This window comes from Oncorhynchus clarkii, chromosome 23 (genome assembly GCF_045791955.1).
Source record: "Oncorhynchus clarkii lewisi isolate Uvic-CL-2024 chromosome 23, UVic_Ocla_1.0, whole genome shotgun sequence".
Lineage (NCBI taxonomy): Eukaryota > Metazoa > Chordata > Actinopteri > Salmoniformes > Salmonidae > Oncorhynchus > Oncorhynchus clarkii.
In genome coordinates this window covers 33,238,966-33,259,815 of record NC_092169.1, presented here as the reverse complement: position 1 = coordinate 33,259,815, position 20,850 = coordinate 33,238,966, and the positions used below count along the sequence as shown (strand labels likewise).

Sequence of the window (20,850 nt, the reverse complement as noted above, 5' to 3'; positions counted from 1 at the left end):
TAGCCATGACCACTGAACAAGGTTCAGTCTGGCTGCCTGCTACACAACAGCACCAGAAAAATCACAACTGTTTGTTGTACTGTACCGAGGATTATTTAACATAATCTAGAGAACTGAGTGCATCTTTCATTGCAGCCAAGAACATTTAACACACCTTAGTTGGTAGACAACACATCTTCAGATACCAAGTCGCATTATATAATGACGGAAAACAATCTAATTCTGAAACTATTACATAACATTCAATTGAACTCCCTTCTTTTTCCATCCCTATGTAAACACTATAACCAGCCAATCACACTGCAGCCACCTCACCCTGCAATGAGGAAATGTGTCAAATAACTAATTTCCAGCTCTCACCTTTCTCTTGACACCAAACATAGCATGGGCTTTCGTTAGGATGGGAGGCGATCCATCAGAATCATCCTCATCTTTGTCACCACTACATTCCTCAGAGGCGTGCAGTCTTTGGTCTCCAGCGGTTGTGGGGCGACGCTCATATGTTCTGAAGGGGTTCTTACTGTAGACCTTAGTGGGAGGACGAGGGTGATGTATGCTAGTCATCAGATAGGACACCGCTCTCTCTTCATTTTCCCAACTAGCCTGCTCCTTCAGTCGCTCAGCCTGTAATTAACACACAGAGAGGTACATCAGTCGCTCAGCCTGAAATTAACAGACAGACAGGCACATCACTCACTCAGCCTGGAATTTACACACAGAGAGACAGACAATGTTATTGTCTCTGGGAAACACAGACAGCTAGCTTAACATCACAATGAAAAGGCTAATGGGGAAATAGACACACGATTTGAATTAACATCATGACAAATGCATCACCACAGGTTCTCTTGATAATGTTTGAGTGTCAGAGCAGAGGAAGCATTTGCTGTTAAGCAATTCAATTTGATTGCATGTCATGGAATATTTAGCACTATTCATTATGTAAGGATATACTGAACTGATTTGGGGCACCACATTAAATGCCTAGTGACAGTGAACATGCTAAGCTCATTAACGGCCTTGGTTCGAACTCAAACACCACCTTTAACAGACTGTGGGATGATGAATGATCATGCATCGCGTTAGCTGACGTGGAGGCATACAAACGCATGTCTTTACTACTAACGTAGGGGGCTCCAACTAATGCAGGGGTCCTGGAGAGCTAATGCACCGAGCGTGTAGGCTTTTCCTCCAGCCCAGCACGAACAAACCTGATTAACCTAATCACGGACTAGACTCCAGACTGAACACCATGATTAACCTAATCACGGACTAGACTCCAGACTGAACACCATGATTAACCTAATCACGGACTAGACTCCAGACTGAACACCATGATTAACCTAATCACGGCCTAGACTCCAGACTGAACACCATGATTAACCTAATCACGGTCTAGACTACAGACTGAACACCATGATTAACCTAATCACGGTCTAGACTACAGACTGAACACCATGATTAACCTAATCACGGACTAGACTACAGACTGAACACCATGATTAACCTAATCACGGTCTAGACTCCAGACTGAACACCATGATTAACCTAATCACGGTCTAGACTCCAGACTGAACACCATGATTAACCTAATCACAGCCTAGACTACAGACTGAACACCATGATTAACCTAATAACGGTCTAGACTCCAGACTGAACACCATGATTAACCTAATCACGGTCTAGACTACAGACTGAACACCATGATTAGACTACAGACTGAACACCATGATTAACCTAATCACGGTCTAGACTACAGACTGAACACCATGATTAACCTAATCACGGTCTAGACTCCAGACTGAACACCATGATTAACCTAATCACGGTCTAGACTCCAGACTGAACACCATGATTAACCTAATCACGATCTAGACTACAGACTGAACACCATGATTAACCTAATCACGGTCTAGACTACAGACTGAACACCATGATTAGACTACAGACTGAACACCATGATTAACCTAATCACGGTCTAGACTACAGACTGAACACCATGATTAACCTAATCACGGTCTAGACTCCAGACTGAACACCATGATTAACCTAATCACGGTCTAGACTCCAGACTGAACACCATGATTAACCTAATCACGATCTAGACTACAGACTGAACACCATGATTAACCTAATAACGGTCTAGACTCCAGACTGAACACCATGATTAACCTAATCACGGACTAGACGACAGACGGAACACCATGATTAACCTAATAACGGTCTAGACTACAGACTGAACACCATGATTAACCTAATCACGGACTAGACTCCAGACTGAACACCATGATTAACCTAATAACGGTCTAGACTCCAGACTGAACACCATGATTAACCTAATCACAGACTAGACTCCAGACTGAACACCATGATTAACCTAATCACGGTCTAGACTCCAGACTGAACGCCATGATTAACCTAATAAGTCTAGACGACAGACGGAACGCCATGATTAACCTAATCACGGTCTAGACTACAGACTGAACACCATGATTAACCTAATAAGTCTAGACGACAGATGGAACGCCATGATTAACCTAATCACGGACTAGACGACAGACTAGACGACAGACTGAACACCATGATTAACCTAATAACGGTCTAGACTACAGACTGAACACCATGATTAACCTAATCACGGCCTAGACTACAGACTGAACACCATGATTAACCTAATCACGGTCTAGACTCCAGACTGAACACCATGATTAACCTAATCACGGTCTAGACTCCAGACTGAACACCATGATTAACCTAATCACGGTCTAGACTCCAGACTGAACACCATGATTAACCTAATCACGGTCTAGACTCCAGACTGAACACCATGATTAACCTAATAAGTCTAGACGACAGACGGAACGCCATGATTAACCTAATCACAATCTAGACTCCAGACTGAACACCATGATTAACCTAATCACAGTCTAGACTACAGACTGAACACCATGATTAACCTAATCACAGTCTAGACTACAGACTGAACACCATGATTAGACTACAGACTGAACAGAGTTGAACTGTGTCAGGTCCAGAGTTGAAAGACACTGTGTGTGTGTGTGTGTGCGCATGCAAGACTTACATCCATCTCGATCTCTCTCTCCTCCTCAGACAGGACAGCGTTGAGGGCCACTGCGGGGGTCCAGTGCAGTGCGTCAGGGTCCACCTGGTTCAGCCTGGGGCTGGGGGTCCAGTGCAGTGCGTCAGGGTCCACCTGGTTCAGCCTGGGGCTGGGGATCCAGTGCAGTGCGTCAGGGTCCACCTGGTTCAGCCTGGGGCTGGCTCGCAGCTTCTCCATGTGCCTCTGGATCAACCGCTCTCTTCGGATCACCACAAACCTAAAGAAGAGCAATAAGAAATTTCAAAATCAGTCAATCAAACCAAGAAACATCATCAACGAGATCAATCAATCTATTCTGATTACCACAAACCTAGAGAACAATAATCAATAAGATCAATCAATCTATTCTGATTACCACAAACCTGGAGAGAAGCAATCAACAATTATGACAAAAAGCACCAGCTCTCAACATATTAATGTATGATGTGACATGAAACACATGTAGTGTTTGTAGTTAATAAAACTGAACATCAATTGATATCTTCTGATCACTACGACCCTAGAGAGAAATCACAAACGAATCAAATCAACCCATTCTGATCATTACAATCTGAAGAGCCAATCATAAACAAATGAACCAAACATTCAAATGTTTTTATAAAGCCCTTTTTAAGTTAGCAATTGTCAGTAAGTACTGTCAAAGTACTTTCACAGTAAACCAATAAGAAAAAGACCAGCTGTTGTAGAGTGAATCCACATGACCCATGGCATTACGTAAGTTAATAAAGCTGAAACGGAGGATTCTCAGGCTGGAATAGCAGCAGGCTGTTCTGTCTGTCTGTTTCCTTAACCTGACTTACTTCTGCCAATATTCTGCTGCATTAATGGCTAACATGTTAAAAATACCCAGTGGCCTGAATAAGTCTGAGTCAGACAGGGTGCGCACACACAGCGAGTGTGTGAGTTAGGACTGACCTGCCGTCCTGCCTGTCAATCATGCAGAGATGCTGGAGAGTAGCGGCGATATCATGCGGACACATCCCAGTGGCCCTGCTTATTCCTTTAACGCTGATGTGTTTATCTGGCTGCTTATAGAGGTACTCCACCATGACACTTTTCCAATATGCCAGGTAGGATAAGCGACCCAGATCTGACAGAGGCTTCTCTGGGGAGCCAGCTTGTCCTTCCTGCCTTGTCAGAAGGTAACCTGAAACAGACACATTCAAACAAAACAACATGGTGTGAGAAGACATAACCTCAAAAAAGACAGTACCTTAAAAAGACCTACAGTATTATAACAAATCAACAATGTTGTGAGAAGGCATTCAATCATGTGCGTCAATCTAATTAACATAATAAAATAATCCCATGTGCTGCGTTTCAATCTAGCCCATCCACCTTTGTCAAGGCTTCGCATCTGTGGTGAAAGGTGGCCCGAGCTACAGCGGTGTTGGTCAGACCATGACATCCTGAACATATGTCTTCTCACAAAAACATCTGTAGTGTCCGAACGGTGTGGCCTACAAACTAATATGGAAGTGTGAGACTCTCACGAACAGGAGGGTGTTCTCCATTTTGCTCTACGGCACACAAAACTAAATAAATCTGAATTGGGCTGCATGTAAATGCTGCCATCTTTTGAAAAGGTAGGTCATCTTAAAAAACCTATTCAAACAATACAATGCTGTGAGAAAGTAGGCTCGTATGTAACCTAAAAAGATACATGCTGACAAAAATACAATGATTTACTCCAGCTAGCTAGAGACGGTTGTTGCTGCTGCATGTCTTAGACTGCAGTACGTATCATAATCTGACAAGACATGACATCCTGTGTTGGGGAGCAGCTCCATTTTCACCTTCAGAGAGTAGAAATGGAGGAGAGGTAATCAGACATCCTCTCCTTCAACCTCTGTCAGATGCTATGATGCTGGCAAGGGCAACAAAGGAGGTGGAGGAGAGGAGGGTGAGTGAAAAAAAAGAGGAGCGAAAAAGCAACAACAAATGGAGGAGAGAAGCAGCTGGATGTCATTTCTCACAAGAGGTTGCACTTATCAGAGATAATGAAGAGGAAAAAAACTAAGTAAAAAGGTAGCTGTGTCTGTATGTAATTAGTTTTATAGCCGTCCTGTTAAGGGTCATCCATTATAAGCAGCTTGAAATTAATTAATGTATTTTAATGTGTGCACCCACTACAAGGAACCAAACAAGCACATCTAATCACCAAACACTGAATACATAATATTCCAGTCATTATGACAGTATTCATTACCCAAAGCTGAGACGAGAGGAGAGCCAATAATTGACAACAAATAAATGAGCTGCTAGAACAAAGATGAATAACTAACTAAAACACAGATAATAATAAATGAAACACTACAGTAACAAGTCATGTTATTCTGTGTGTTTTATAAATGTATCAGCTGTGGTTTACCATCTTTAAATCAAAACAAAGAGATTATTCAGAATCCTCAGGAGTAATGACTAGAAAACCGCATTCACGCTGGCAAACGGAGCTAATGCTTTCCCTCTCACAGCAAGCTACCCGAGACAAATTGCTCCTCTAATACAATCCAATAAAAGCAGAAAAATCTCAATCTAAACAACTTCCAGTTTCAAAAACACAGGTTCCGCCCCAAATGGCACCCTTTTCCCTGTGTAGGGTGCCTCTTTTTAGATGGGACGTTAAACGGGTGTCCTGACTCTCTGTGGTCACTAAAGATCCCATGGCACTTGTTGTAAGAGTAGGGGGATTAACCCCATGTCCTGGGAAAATTCCCAATCTGGCCCTCATGCCATCATAGCCACCTAACCTTCCCATGCTTCGAATTGGCTCATTCATCCACCTCCTCACCCATGTAACTATTCCACAGGCCGTTGATGTAAATGACAATGTGTTCTCAGTCAACTAAATAAGGGTAAAATAAAAAATGTATTAAAAAAATAAGTTCAGACAGAGGCTCCAAGAGAGCGCTATTGGAAAATGTCTGTGGTTTTGTCCTAAATGGCACCCTATTCCCTATATAGTGCACTACTTTTGACCAGGGCCCATAGGGCAATGTCCCCAATCACTGCCCTGGACCATTGGGATAGTTTTTTAGACCAGAAAGAGTGCCTCCTACTGGCCCTCCAACACCTCTTCCAGCAGCATCTAGTCTCCCATCCAGGTACCGACCAGGACCAACCGCGCTTAGCTTCAGAGGCCCGCCAGCAGTGGGATGCAGGGTGGTATGATGCTGGCAAAGTGAGAAGCAAATCAAATGCTCCATTACAGCTCTACCACCCAAACCCACCAGCTATGACAAACAGTCCAAATTCCAAGTGGAGGGTTATTCCAATAATGGACCCCTAGGCAAACAGGCTGCTAAATGTATTTGGATATCAAATATTAACTTATGCAGACATAACCTAATAGGTCTTTATAATTCTATTTATAAATTATTTATAATTTATAATATTGAAAACATGATTACTTACGCATGTAAATTGTGTTGATAAACACATTTCAATTAATTCACAACAATTTTTCTGTGAGTATAAAAATGTCACCAGAGGCCTGATAGAAATAGCAAATTTGTCAGTAAACTTTCCTAATGTCGACAAAACAACATACGCTAGACAAGGTGGGATCTTCTTTATTTCAGTAAAATTAATTATGTGAGAAATTGCAATATAATAACTATCATATCGAAGTAAACTTGGAGTAATGCGATGAGATGGTATGATCCTCCCACTATGATTTAGGAAAGCATGCAGTTTATTAGGCTACAGATTAAATCAATTATGATACACTTCACAGGGTGGTGAAAGTGCAAGGTGATGAGCTTGATGCTCCTTTCTAATAAATATCGAAGGTCTTATTCTGGTGACATGATCATGGCTGCTGTTTGATAAATTAAAATAAATCTTGCTCTTTTATCCATAATAAACTAATAATCTCATACTATCCCCACTGTATCTGCCAGCTGTTGGCTAGAGTGCATGTGCCAAGACCAGAGTGGAAACATTCGCTATATAACGCAACATGTTTTATGACATAGATCATAGAGAGTTGAAAATGCGATGGAAACCTTGTATGTTTTTTTTAAATACATTTTTTATTTATTATTTGACTCCCGTCCCCAATTTTGTGGTATCCAATTGGTAGTAGTTACTGTCTTGTCTCATCGCTGCAACTCCCGTACGGACTCGGGAGAGGCGAAGGTCGAGAGCCATGCGTCCTCCGAAACACAACCCAACCAAGCCGCACTGCTTCTTGACACAACACACATCCAACCCGGAAGCCAGCCGTACCAACGTGTCGGAGGAAACACCGTACACCTGGCGACCGTGTCAGCGTGCACTGCGCCCGGCCCGCCACAGGAGTCGCTAGTGCGCGATGAGACAAGGATATCCATGCCGGCCAAACCCTCCCTAACCCGGACAACGCTGGGCCAATTGTGCACCGTCCCATGGGCCTCCCGGTCGCGGCCGGCTGCAACAGAGCCTGGGCTCAAACCCAGAGTCTCTGGTAGCACAGCGATGGGGGGCCCTGTTATTGTGAATTTAACTGCAAAAAATATTTTTGTGTGCACTATGTCATCACGCACAGCCTTTTATCTGCAACAGATCAATTTGATGGGAACATTTCTGTGCATATTGTTTTTATGCAGATATGCGAATATTCCCATGAAAATCTGTCACAAATTAGATGGAAACCTAGCTAGGGGCACAAATGTATGCCTGGGAAAACAGATTATTTTATATTGTAAAGAATCAGGCAAGGATTCTAGAATCAAGCAGGAATTGAGTTTTATGTTCTTAGAATGCATTAAGGGACTTACTGAAATCAATGAGGAACCTTCCAAAGCCTTGCCTTTGGTACTGAGGCATGATCATTATACAGGAGACATTGTATTTCTGCTGGCAAAGCTTTTCCTGAGGGAAGGGGAAAAAGATCAAGTATGTCAGAGCTGCACTGAAGCTGGCAATTTATTGCACCTGCCACTGTCCTTGTCGAAAGCACACACACACACACACACACACACACACACACACACACACACACACACACACACACACACACACACACCCTTCAAAATACATTTAGCTTTTAAGAGGACTAATATAGTAAAGACACTGACACTGCATTAACCAAACATATTTTTCATTCTATTGAATATCCTTACCTTGGAGAAATAGCCCACAAGGTGACAGCCTTTCTCGTCGTTCTTTGTTAGTATGTAAAAAAGGAAAGGCTCCACGTCGTAATATAGGGTCTTGTGATCCAGGAACAGCTTGGCTAACAGGCAGAGGTTTTGGCAGAAGAGCTTGCTAACATTTCCATCAACCTAAACATGGAACAAAACCAGCATTAGAACATTGTTCAAATTTAAACTAACCAGCATGAGAACATTGTTCAAATTTAAACTAACAGTTGATTCTTTCCATCTCTCTCTCAAAACCATTCAGTCACATTTCATAAACATACACCAGCATATGATCATAGTCCAAAACAGCAGCCTATTCCATTTAAAGTGCACTTACTTTGACCAGGGCATATAGAGCAGTTTACAATAAAGGGAATAGGGTGCCATTGGGCCCTGGTTTAAAAAAGGGAGTGAACTATATAGGGGATAGGGTGCCATTTGGGATGCACACATAGTTTTACTACTTTGAAAAGTGACCTCTGACCTCGAACACTGAAAGGTCATCCTTCCTGTAAATCTCATTGGCTGGAGGTTGAAACCAGCCACACTTCTTGGCGTGTCGCTGGAGGATGCTCTTGCATCTCATGTACTTCAGACAGAACTCACACAGGTAAAGCTTTTGCAATCTGCCAACGAAAGAGACAACGAGACAAAAGTTAGCCTATAATTTGGATTCAATTTATAAGTTGACACACCGATTTCCCCTCAGGGATTAATAAAGTATTTATCTTATAAAGAAGCCTAGCATTGAAAGGCATTTGTCCGACCTGAGTGTAAGAAATAATAAACTGTACCTTGAGTACTCCGGTGGGTAAGGCGATGAGTGCCAGGTTTGGATTTCATACTTCCCAAACTCAATGACGGCCGGGTATCGTCCAGAGTTAGTGATAGTCATGGTTCCATTTCTCTAAACACGGCAATACAAAATTAAATGCCTCAACGTCTTACCACAAGCACTCATTCAAACAATATCAATGATCTAAGTCTGACATAGGCAGTATCTTCAAACAGAAACTTGGAATGTGGACCCTTCCCTTTGTGACATTAAAACTTATTTTCATGTCTGAAAACATCTGACAAACATTGATTTAGGGGTTGTAATGTTAAGCTATAGGCTACATATAACTTATATTGATTAGTTGATAGGTGTGAGAAGTGTGATTGAGAGAAGTTATTTTGGACAGTTTCCTCACCTGCGACGAGAGCTCTTGGACCTGTGTGAATATCTCCACGTCTTCCTCTGTGACATGTTCCCTGGAGACCGCTACGAAGCCAGGTTCCTGCTTCACCCTCAATTCACCTTCACAGCCTGTTACAGTAACCAAACATTACAGTCTGTTGCAGTCACCAAACAGCCTGTTGCAGGCATAGTCACCAAACAGGCAGTCACCAAACATGCTGGTACAGTCACAAACATGCTGGTAGAGTAACCAAACAGGCTGTCACAGTAACCAAACAGGCTGTCACAGTAACCAAACAGGCTGTCACAGTAACCAAACAGCCACATCAGAGGAGTACCATCAAACATGGTAGATTATCCTCCCAGCTTTATAGAGTAGATAGGGAGCAGTGTTCTGTAGCCTGTGAACATTCAGTATAGTAAATGCATTTGGTTTTAATGTGCTTTTAATGTATGTTTTGTTAGACAGCCTCTGCGAAGTTAGGTCTCTATGGAGTTGTATAATGAATGTATCATCATCTCTGCACCTGTGAATGAAAATCCTGAATGTAATGACGTGAAACTAAATCACTCTACTAACGTAACCGCTTTCATGTGTCAACCCACCAAGTCTGCGTCCCAAATGGCACTATTCCCTATATAGTGTCCTACTTGGCACCACGGTCCATGTGTCTCTGGTCAAAAGTAAAGCACTATGCAGGGAATACTAGGGTGCCATTTGGGACACAGCCCCATATAGTTTCCTGTTAATTAAAAAGTCAATGCAGTGACAGCAGCAGTGTGGAGACTACGATACAACAGCAATGATGTTGAAAAGCTAACCAGGCATCTTTAGCATACATGAAACACTTGAAATGATGTATTATACACTAAGAAGTGGAAATTTTACGTTAAAAACGTAATTATTGAGATTAGTTTGAGACTTGAGTATACATTTTAAATGTGTACATGGATGTTTTGGCTTATCAATTTAAAAACTATTCTATTCACAGTATTATTTACAACCCCTTCAAATCAAATCCATATCCTTTCAAAAAATCTTAGCCCTTCAGGGCCGGTTTCCCAGACACAGATTAAGCCCAGTCCTAGACTAAGAAGCATGCTCAATGGAGAATCTCAATTGAATATGCTTCTTCTAGTCGAGGAGTAGGATAAATCTATGTCCGGGAATCTGGCCCTATGACACCGAATCAGATGGGGGAGGGCGTAGATCAATAGACGTAATCATCATGTCAACTTCGAGTCATAAATGGTGTATGTGTGTGTCAGTCTAACGACTGTGGGAAGTTAGGGTTGAATGGTGACAGTGCCACTGGTGGTAGTGCTGGGAGAGGGTGGAATGGAAGGCAGAAGAGCGAGTCTTTATAATCCAACAACATAACAGTACAGTCACAACTAGGCGAAAATCACAATTGGCGAAGCCAGTGCACTAATGCATAGGGTCAAGGAGAGGGGGGACAGATAAAGGAGTGAGCAGTATGAAGAAGGGGTTAGTGGTTGGGACAGAACAAAGAGAGAACAGTTTGAAGAAAGGGTTAGTGGTTGGGCCATGCACTACTTTGACAAAGAAGCCGACGGCAGAGAGATGGAACTGAAGCCGCGTAGCTAGATTCATTACGCAGCCAAAGTCAAAACGCAATAACGAAATTAAACGAGTTGGGGAAAAAAACAGAAATGAATTAATTAAAGTAGGTGGTGTAAAAGATTAGTAGTAGAAACTGTTAAAATGTTATTGAATTAAAGCAGGGCGAAGCCAAAATGAGCTTGTTCACTCTTGTAAAAAGAAAACATTTGTTAGCTCATACGGTAAGGCATTTTGTCACAAGCCTTGGGTTAAAAAAATATTTAAACTAGCGGAAGTAGACGCAGGTATTTTCGGTCGGAGCATTCACGCCTTTGCTTACCATGGTCGTGCTCTGCCTTAATTCTTCCTTCGTCTGTCATGTCTCCCTTTCCTGGTGTTTCCTGCGGTCCCTTCTGAGGGGTCACTCTACATCTTAGCCTGCCTAGCGTCCTGTGCTTTTTTAAAAAGGGGCTACGTCTGAAGTGACTGACCACCTTAAAGGGGCGCCCCCTGGGCCGGCCAGGCCTGGGATGGGAGGAGGAGTGGGACGACAACAACAACCTATTCTTTGTCATCTCTTTCTTTCCGAGGCGCTGTTGGGGAGGATGGGGAATGAGAGGATATGTTTTGGACGCGGTGGCACAGGACCCTAAGTCCTGCTTACGGTGTCTGCGCTTAGGTGGTGCGTAGCAAGGCAGTCCCTTTTTCCGAGATTGTCCCTGAGTGGCATAGATATGGGAGAGTCCGTCAAAGAGTCCCTTAAGTTGGTTGTGATTAGAGAGACTGGTGATGGAGGGGACGCTAGACTGGCTGGAAGAACTCTGGGGGGAGTTAGCGGAGGTGGAGCTGGAGGAGACCAGGGAGGTGGTGGGGCTATGTCCAAGTGACGTGGGTGGGGGTGGGAGAGGGAGTGTACAGGGAGAAATGGTGGTGGTGGTTAGCTTTTGACTTGGAGTTGTATCAGACTTTGCAGCTAAGCCAACGACTGACTGAGACGGACTGAGTTTCCATAGTTTCGGCGGAGTGCCCGGCTTTTTCCTAGCAGGACAACAAGACTGTGACCCTTTCAGGGCAGAGGGGTCTAAGATTTCGCCGGCTCGCGACGACCTGCGGCCGACAGGCGAGGGGGTAAAGAATTTGGAAAGCCCATCGATAAGCCCTTTGGTTTTCTTGTTAACAGTGAGTGTAACTGCTGGGGTGGAGGAGGACGAGGTGGGCGTGCGGGGGGGGGTGGTGGAGGGGGTGGAAGAGGTGGTGAATTGGGTGGTGAAGGTGACAGCGTCACCGGCCCAACAGGGGTTTGATGTAGCAACAGCCAATAAGTCTGTGCCGTCCTTCACAGATGCTGCATGACCAGATGAAGGTGTGGAACAGACGGTAAGCTTTTGACCCCTACCAGGTGACCCCCTTCCTCCCCGGGCTAGCATGGAGCCGTCACCACTGCTTACAGACCTAGAACAGAAACAGCGTAGGGGTTAGGCAAGGACACAAACTATGGTATGAATCAAAAGCTACGTTTATGAAAACAACTTAGTCATAACTCAATTTATAACAAAGCATTGCGATAAAAAGCAGAAGGATTTCCTTGAGGTAATAATGTGGTTTATGGACACTCTGCACAACCTTCTATTGGTACACTAAAGTAAAGGCAATGTCTACAGATCATGGTGATAAACTTACATTCTATGTTTGAGCTTATTTCTGGGCCTCCCGATTGGCTTTGCATATCGACGTTTGATCTCATCGGCTTTCTTATGCAGCAGTTTCTTTCCATTTTCCTTGGGCCTGCAGACCTGGCAGACCCAGGTACCTAGAGAGAGGAGAGCATCAGTTAGGTGGCTTCATCAACTCACACCACACATTCATTGGAAACATTTCCTTTTAATGCAGATGGCGAGGGAGAGGGAGAGAGACACACTCCTACTCACTCCTTACAATGAACAACAATCAATTACTCAGCACAAAGCAGGGAAATCCATAAAAATTTTATACAAAAAAACCCCATCAGGGTCCACTGAAATAGACTGTCCCAAAATGGAACCCTATTCCCTATACAGTGCACTACTTCTGACCAGGGCCCATGTAGGGAAGAGGGTACCATTTGAGAGACAGCCCATGTCAGTGCATTTTGAGCAAAGCGATGCGACTTGTGTGAATATCAGTCCCGCTGCCAAAGGTCTTACACTACAGTAGCTGTTCAATCATTACAAGCAGAGCTGTAGGCCACGTACAGTAATCTACATATCTCTCCCCTGGGACTGGGGAATCATTTGATATTCTTGCAAAGCTCCTAATAAGCCATATCTGCTTCACTATGATGATTGACAGACCTAAAGGCCCCCTATGAAGAACACACACACAGAGAGAGACCACCATATGTATGAACACCTTTACCTTTTGGCATCCTTGAGAGTGGTGGGTTGCAGCACTCCATGTGAAACCCCCGATCACAAGAGTCACAGAACAGCATCTCGTCCTGCAAGGAGACAGGAGGCATGTGTGGGGCTGTGTGGTGGCTTCCCTGTTGTTGCATAGATGTTACACCTTCTGTCATTTCACTCTAAAGAGGGACATGTCCATTTAGTTTAATATGGATGATGTATGTGGAGGTGAATTATGTTTGGTTGAAAGGTGGATGGAGAAAAAAGAGGCTGTGTCTTCACTGCATAACATGTTGCCCGGAAATGGCAGATCTATGCTTGAAAAAAGATTTCACGATATGTCTCTGTCCCAAACGGCACTCTATCCATTATATAGTGCACTACCTTTGACCAGAGCCCTGCTCAAAAGTAGTACACTATATATAGGCCATAGGGTCCTATATGGGACACAGATATTTTCATTGTTAAGAGGAAATTTATTACCGGGTTGATTACATTATTATGTCTCCATGAAAGCATTATCAATCTCTATCTCACACAGATTAAATGGTATGGCACTGTATTCAGAAAAAAATCTAAAGTATGAAAATACTTACAGCGTTTTTGCCCTGTATTCGACAGGAGCTACAGGTTTTACATTCTATACATTGCCATCGCAATCTCTTCACATTTGTGGTCAGCTCTGGGGAGAACTTCAGACAAGATGGGTGCCCTGTAGAGGTAAATAAAGAGTGTTATTAGTGTTGCTGCACATTTCAACCATCCTTTAGGCGGTGTCCCAAATGGCGCCCTATTCCCCATGTTGTGCACTACTTTTGACCAGGGCCCAGGGCAGTGGTCAAAACTAGTGCACTACATAGGGAAGAGGGTCCTATTTGGGAAACATACTTTAGTATCAGTTTCACCGAGCGGGAGGCGCGACCTTCCCATTATGTTCACACAGCAAGGTTAAATATTAACATATTGCATTATCAACAATGTTAAGCAGCGTTTGCGTGCGTCTGTGTCCGGGTGGGACCTCTCGCTCTTTTCCACAAGCTGTGTTTAAAAAAACAGTATGATCAAACATCTGAGCAGCTAATTAAAGATAATTTGTTCTTAATGAGGCAGAAACAGTAGCAGAACTCAGTCTAATGGGGGCCCAAACGTGAAAGTCATGTAAAAGCGTGCCTCCTCTCTCACCGGCTCGTTCTCATGGTTGTAAAACAGCTGCTTTACACCCAGAGCACAATGTGTGTACACTAGGAGCGGTTAATGAAAACCACCTCAACGCTACTTAGTCAAATTTGAGCTATAAAAATGTCACTGGGAGAATAATTCCTTACAGCATTTAAAATAACTGTTTCCAAGGCAAACTCATCCTTATGAGAGGTCATTTTACAGAGGGTTAGCAGCAGCAAATTTGTCTGGAAGAAAAGAACAGTAAAGGAAAATGACACCAATCTACGGCAGTGGAAAATGGATGACATTTGATCCTATTTCCCTCTCTGTCCCTCATTGCTGCCTGCCGTGTTTCCAGAATGCTGTTGCATTCCGATTCCGAGAGCGCCGTTCACTCAACGACATGAGTGATTTCTAAATTCTAAATGGCCACTTAAGTGGAATCTGCAGCTTCCTTCCTCAGTCCACCATGGGTTGTTGGCAGTTTTGCCATAATTCTTCCTTCGTCTGTCATGACTCCCTTTTCCAACTATCCAATAGAAACAGTTCATCAAGTAAGTCCTTCAAGTAGAGGGTTTAGCCTAAAGCAGGAGAACATCATGATGCAAGAGGAATATGGCAACGGCCCGATGGCACTAGAGTTGCTGCTATCCTTTCGGGGTATACCCCTCCACACATCGACTCACTGTGTTTAAACCACAGACTCACAAATTGCAGATTGACCATGCCTAATTAAGAATCTGTATAAACCAAATCTGCTACAACATTAGCTACATATACACTGAGTGCAGAAAACATTATGAACAACTGCTCTTTCCATGACATAGACTAACCAAGTAAATCCAAATGAACGCTATGATCCCTTATTGAAGTCACCTGTTAAATCCAATTCAAATCAGTGTAGATGAAGGGGAGAGGTTAAAGAAGGATTTTTAATTGAGAAGCGGATTGTGTATGTGTGCCATTCAGAGAGTGGATGGGCAAGACAGAAGATTTAAGTGCCTTTGAACGGGGTATGGTAGTAGGTGACAGAGGTGCACAGGTTTGTGTCAAGAAAAGCAACGCTGCTGTGTTTTTCATGCTCAACCGTTTCCCGTGTGTATCAAGAATGGTCCATGACCCAAAGGCCATCCAGCCAACTTGACACAAATTGTGGGAAGCATTGAAGACACAACTGTGGGAAGCATTGGAGTCAACATGGGCCAGCATCCCTGTGGAACACTAGACACTTTGTAGAGTGCCCTGACGAATTAAAACTGTTCTGAGGGCAAAGGGGGAGAGGGGTGCAACTCAATATTAGGAAGGTGTTCTTAATGTTTTGTACACTCAGTGTACAAAGAGGGCTTCCTATCTATCTGTGGCTTCATCCCAAATGGGGCACTCTGTTCCCTATATAGGCCTAGTGTACTACTTTTGGGCACTACCCATAGGGCTCTGGTCCAAAGTAGTGCACTTCGTAGGTAATAATCCAATTTGGGATTCAGACAGTGGCCGTGTCCGAATACCCGTAATTGCATTCTAAATAATAGGCTGATTGGGTGTGCCTAAATACAAGGTGTTATAATATGTGAACTTTCTGAAATTCAGTATGCAATCATATTTTTACTTTTCATCTAGTAGAATTCACTTCCTGCTATTGAGGAAGAGAATTGTATTTTTACTAAACAGTACATTCTAAATGGTATGTAAGAAGATTAGCACACAGTTTTAGAAAGTAGTCGGCAAGACTAACTATGACATGGCCAGTGTGTTCGAGAGGATCAGTTTCAGCAAGGCGCAGAATAATCACTAAGCTTGATCACATAATGAGTAGTTATGTGGGATGCAAGGTGATCTAGAGCAGTTATTATGCACAGTCCGACTGCCATGTAGTGAGACCTCAAACATGCACATTGTGTCAAGTGGACAAAGGCTCTCTAGGAGTCTAGGTAACTGAAATATGGTGAATGTGTAACCAGGTCAGCCAAGTTCAGCCCAGTTTGGCACAGTCATATAAAAAAATGAAAAAAGGGTATGAACTTACCGCTGCTCCCACAGTCTGCACAGGAGAGAAGCTGCTCTGGCCTCTTGTCCCGATTGGACTCTTTCGTTCCCAAACAGAAACTGCATATTGGGATGGGGTCAGCGCGTAGCTGGGGAGAGAAACAGAAACGGCATATTTGGATGTGGTCAGGGCAAGCTGGGGCGAGAAACAAACTGTATATTGGGATGGGGTCAGGGCAAGCTGGGGAGAGAAACATAGCAAGTGTTCAAAAACATAAGAGGCATAGTGGACTAGCTATGTATGTACTGTTTGTGATGTAAATATGGGAATAATATCGGTATTCTGGTATGCTTTATGACACAAAAAATGTGCATAACACTCATCTATTCCTGTTTGTCTTGGAGTCTGACTGAAGAGCATGCTTTTAGGGGATTATTGAAACAGAATATATTCAAACAGATGCAATGATATGCAGATACATGAATAAGTAAACACAAGGCTTAGCCATCAAAGCTCTGTGAATGATGGGAATTAGTGACATAATAGTCTGTCCCCCTGACATGAGTTCTCAACAACTAAAACACAATTAGCTTATTATGAACACTTACTGCCCACAGGAGGTACTCTACCGTAATACATGTGAAAAATTGCCCTTCTTTATCCATTAAATCTGAAAGGGGATGTGATAATCAGTTAAGGGGCTTAATCCACTTGAGAAAGCTTTACACTACAATTAGACAGGATTAGCCAGCATGTAATCAAATTACCTTAATAATGTTAATGAATCATATTAAATGATTCAAATACATTGTATAGTGCCGGGACAATACCAGTATCACAATATTTTTTCCATGGCAAGAAGTAAAACCCAAAGCAGACCTCACTCTTTGGTCCTTTAACCTGCTGTATGTAAAATATTGTGAGCTATAAACATAATGTTTATTTCCAACATTAGGGCTGTTTTCCTGAAAAAGTTAAATTCGCTTTGTGTTTCATTTCCTTGCCAGAATACTAACGAGTATCGCAATACTGGTATCGTCCCGGCCCTAACATTGAAGTTGCTCTCCCTCTCTCCATGTTTCAGAATCAGCAGTAGAAAGGCTAACAATCACTTAAGGGCTTAAAATGACGTACAAAAGTAGTAAAATATCAGCTTTAAGGTTTAAGAGGACTTAGCACTGATCACTTAGAACTATTGACAGGCAGATCTAACTACCAGCATGGCTAGTAGGAAGGTAAACATTGTGCCTATACCCATCTGTTCTACAGCCTGCAAAATATTCAAAACACTTTCTTCTGCTCAGTATCGAACACTATGAAATGACTTTCTTATTGAAACCAATGGACTCAACCACCTTGAAAACAGCACCACCACATAACACAGAAACTAACAGCAGACTAGCCCCTGTTTAGTTTGAAGGTAAACGGCCATGTGTAGCTCAGTTGGTATTGCGACACTTGCAACAAGGTCATGGGTTATTTTCCCGCAGGGATCACATAACCTACACATGCTAAAAACACATGCGCTCTCTATGCTGTTAATCACTTTGGATAAAAACATCTGCTAAGGGTCATAGGTTATATATTACTATATGGTGTGTTCCTACTCTTCTATACAACGAACATATTCAACACCTTTTTTGTTCAGTAGACCTATGAAACGTTATTCGGTTCAATCATTTCATGACCATCGGGTATGACAATAAATAACAAACCTCATCATCAGTTCACACACAAACGACTCATCAACTGACTGCGGAGGTTTTGGGAAGAAAGGACTCTGGGGAGATGCCCATAATTAGTTTCTACTGAGCCAGAGGCAGGCAGATTATCATCATGACCTCAACACAGCCCGTTTGAACGCAATATCCATCGGCCCTGACGTGACCCCTCCGTGACCGGCAGATGCAATCTGGGTGTTGAGAAGGGTCCGATGTCACGTTATCTTGAGATAGAAATGCCTAGTATGTAGAACAATCATGCCTCTCTGACATATTAGATACTGAATCATGTCCGCTCTATGAATGCCATTTCTAACTTCACCATTACCGAATGTGCCCCAGGTAGATTTTAGGGCTAGCCACAGTCACATTTAAGGTGTTTACATTTTAGTAATTTAGCAGACGCTCTTATCCAGAGCAACTTACAGGAGATATTAGGGGTTAAGTGTCTTGCTCAAGGGCACATCAGATTTTTCACCTAGTCTGCTTGGGCTTTTGAAACCAGCGACCTTTCAGTTAGTGGCCCAATACTCTTACCCGCTAGTCTACCTGCTGCCATTTCAAAATACAGGAAGTGGAAAAGTAAAACAGGGATAGGATGCATCTGTGGGATTTGGTCATTGTTCTTGGCTGGTGTTATAGCCTATCAATTGAACAATATAATGAGAGAAAGCCATTTACAGATACATAAATGACTCCTCCATTTCCAAAATCTTCCAGGTCAATAGAGTGGCTGTGCAACCGGTGGAATCAGATTGTCTGTCTATGTAAAGACAACCACTCTTGAATGAATGCTACAGAGATTATTCATTTTTGTAAGATAGGCTACACCTCACGTTCAACATCTCTTCAACAGCGTATAATTTACTTGGCAGATGCTTTTATTCAAAAGAGTACAGTACAGGGAGTGCATACATATTTAGTATGAGTATCAATACCGACAAGAATTGAACCCACAACCTTGGCTAGATGCGGCATTACGTCATTGTGATCATTAAATGGGTCACAGAAAGTAGAAACAGGAAGAAGCTCTATCAAACAGGATAATTAAAAAAAAAAATTTTTTTTTAAAATCTGTCCTTTAAAAACGTCTAAATAGCAGAGCCGTCTGTCTTTAGGCCTACGTACTATCTAGCCTGTTCCTTTTGCACTTGATCACAATATATTCCATCACAAAAACTACAGAATCCACCTAATCTACAAATGAAGATTCATCTTTGTGAAAGGCTCTAGCTGTTTGGAACAACTGTGTTCAAACGACTTCTAAAATCAGCAGAGTAGTCTTTCTCTAGTAGGCTAAAGTATCTAAATAGGCTGCTCTTTTTGTACTTGATCAAACAATCACAAACCTAGGCTACTTTGTATCCCCCAAATAAACATTTAACTGGATGTGAAATCTTCATCTGCAGTGATGCTATAGTAAAATTGTTACTAGCGCCCAGCTTATCATCGTGATAACCATGCAATTGGTCTGTGGGACTAGGGCTGGAACAATTACCTTAGTTATGAAGACTCATGAAAATAAAATAACCGTCATACATTTTTTTGTAATGTAATTTTATGACATTTTTGGAGTGGAACAACTGCTGACTGAAGAGGGGACGGCCAGGCATTCATGCGATTGAGTCCATTTCTGCGGCAACATGGACTCTTAATGCGATGGAACTTTGTTGCTCCTTACTGAAACAAGCATGTTGTTGTAGCAAACAAGCCTTTGGTTGCGAGGCAACGCCACCACAATGCAGCAGCAGCACACATAGAAATATAATTAATAGAATGGTTCCCCTAACCCTGGCAACTTGACTGGTAAACTCATGGGTACACTCACAAGGGCTTCCTGGTATTGTGATGCAATAATTCCTATAGTAATGTAGAATGTCAATTAAAATTATGTTAAGTGATATGGCTCATGCAATGGACTGCTTTTTTTGTAATGTCAGTTGAATCAACAAATAATGGCACATTGATGGGTACACTTCCGGCTTTGCTCCTATGGGTACACTTGCAATGGCCGCCAGTCCACCAATTATGCCGTCATTGACTTGAATGGGGACCCCCATTCTATTCATTCCATTTCTACGGCAGCACATGCAGTCAGGGGCAGAGGAAGAGAAAATATGTGTTTTGTTTTGCTATTCAAACGGTTATTATGATGACTGCAAACAAATGGCTGGCCAACTATCGTCATCCAAACTTCCATGACCGTCACAGCCATATACATGACCTGCATGAAAAGGGCATTATTACAATAAGATAGGATTAGATTTTTATTACATCAAATCGGTAGCCTGAGCATATGAGTAGAAACAAAGGTTCAGGCTGCTGCACAGTCACTATGGAAGATCTAATCTACAGCGCCTGGTTAAATTGTCTTTAAGAGGATTTTTATACTCTCTCCATGGTTAAAAAGTAGTGAGAAACAGATGTCAATGTTGTAAAAAATATATAAAAAATGTAAAAGTGTGCTTCATTTATCATCCCATCTATCATCCCAAATCGAAATATTTCATTATCTTGACTAATTCTTTAAATTTTACGCACATTTTTCCTATGGATGGGCTGAACGTGTTACTACATTAGACATTTTCACCAAACAAAAATATGAAATACAT

The 20,850-nt window shown here is 42.5% G+C and overlaps 1 protein-coding gene across 6 annotated transcripts in view; it reads right to left on the bottom strand.

Annotated features, from left to right (window-relative positions):
• LOC139381172 (K(lysine) acetyltransferase 6B) overlaps positions 1–20,850 on the bottom strand; it is a 38,633-nt gene that overhangs the window by 7,557 nt on the left and 10,226 nt on the right. For 2 of the 6 annotated variants that reach the window (XM_071124557.1, XM_071124558.1), the window contains exons 3-15: positions 16,557–16,665; positions 13,969–14,084; positions 13,386–13,551; positions 12,672–12,801; positions 11,332–12,443; positions 9,441–9,556; positions 9,042–9,154; positions 8,732–8,873; positions 8,227–8,388; positions 7,882–7,975; positions 4,037–4,268; positions 3,083–3,338; positions 361–624 (exon numbers count right to left, since the gene is read on the bottom strand). In XM_071124557.1, coding sequence (XP_070980658.1) covers positions 361–624; positions 3,083–3,338; positions 4,037–4,268; positions 7,882–7,975; positions 8,227–8,388; positions 8,732–8,873; positions 9,042–9,154; positions 9,441–9,556; positions 11,332–12,443; positions 12,672–12,801; positions 13,386–13,551; positions 13,969–14,084; positions 16,557–16,665 — 3,012 coding nt within the window. The remainder of the gene's footprint in view (positions 1–360; positions 625–3,082; positions 3,339–4,036; positions 4,269–7,881; positions 7,976–8,226; positions 8,389–8,731; positions 8,874–9,041; positions 9,155–9,440; positions 9,557–11,331; positions 12,444–12,671; positions 12,802–13,385; positions 13,552–13,968; positions 14,085–16,556; positions 16,666–20,850) is intronic. The other 4 variants (XM_071124560.1, XM_071124559.1, XM_071124561.1 and 1 more) reach the window with 4 other exon arrangements.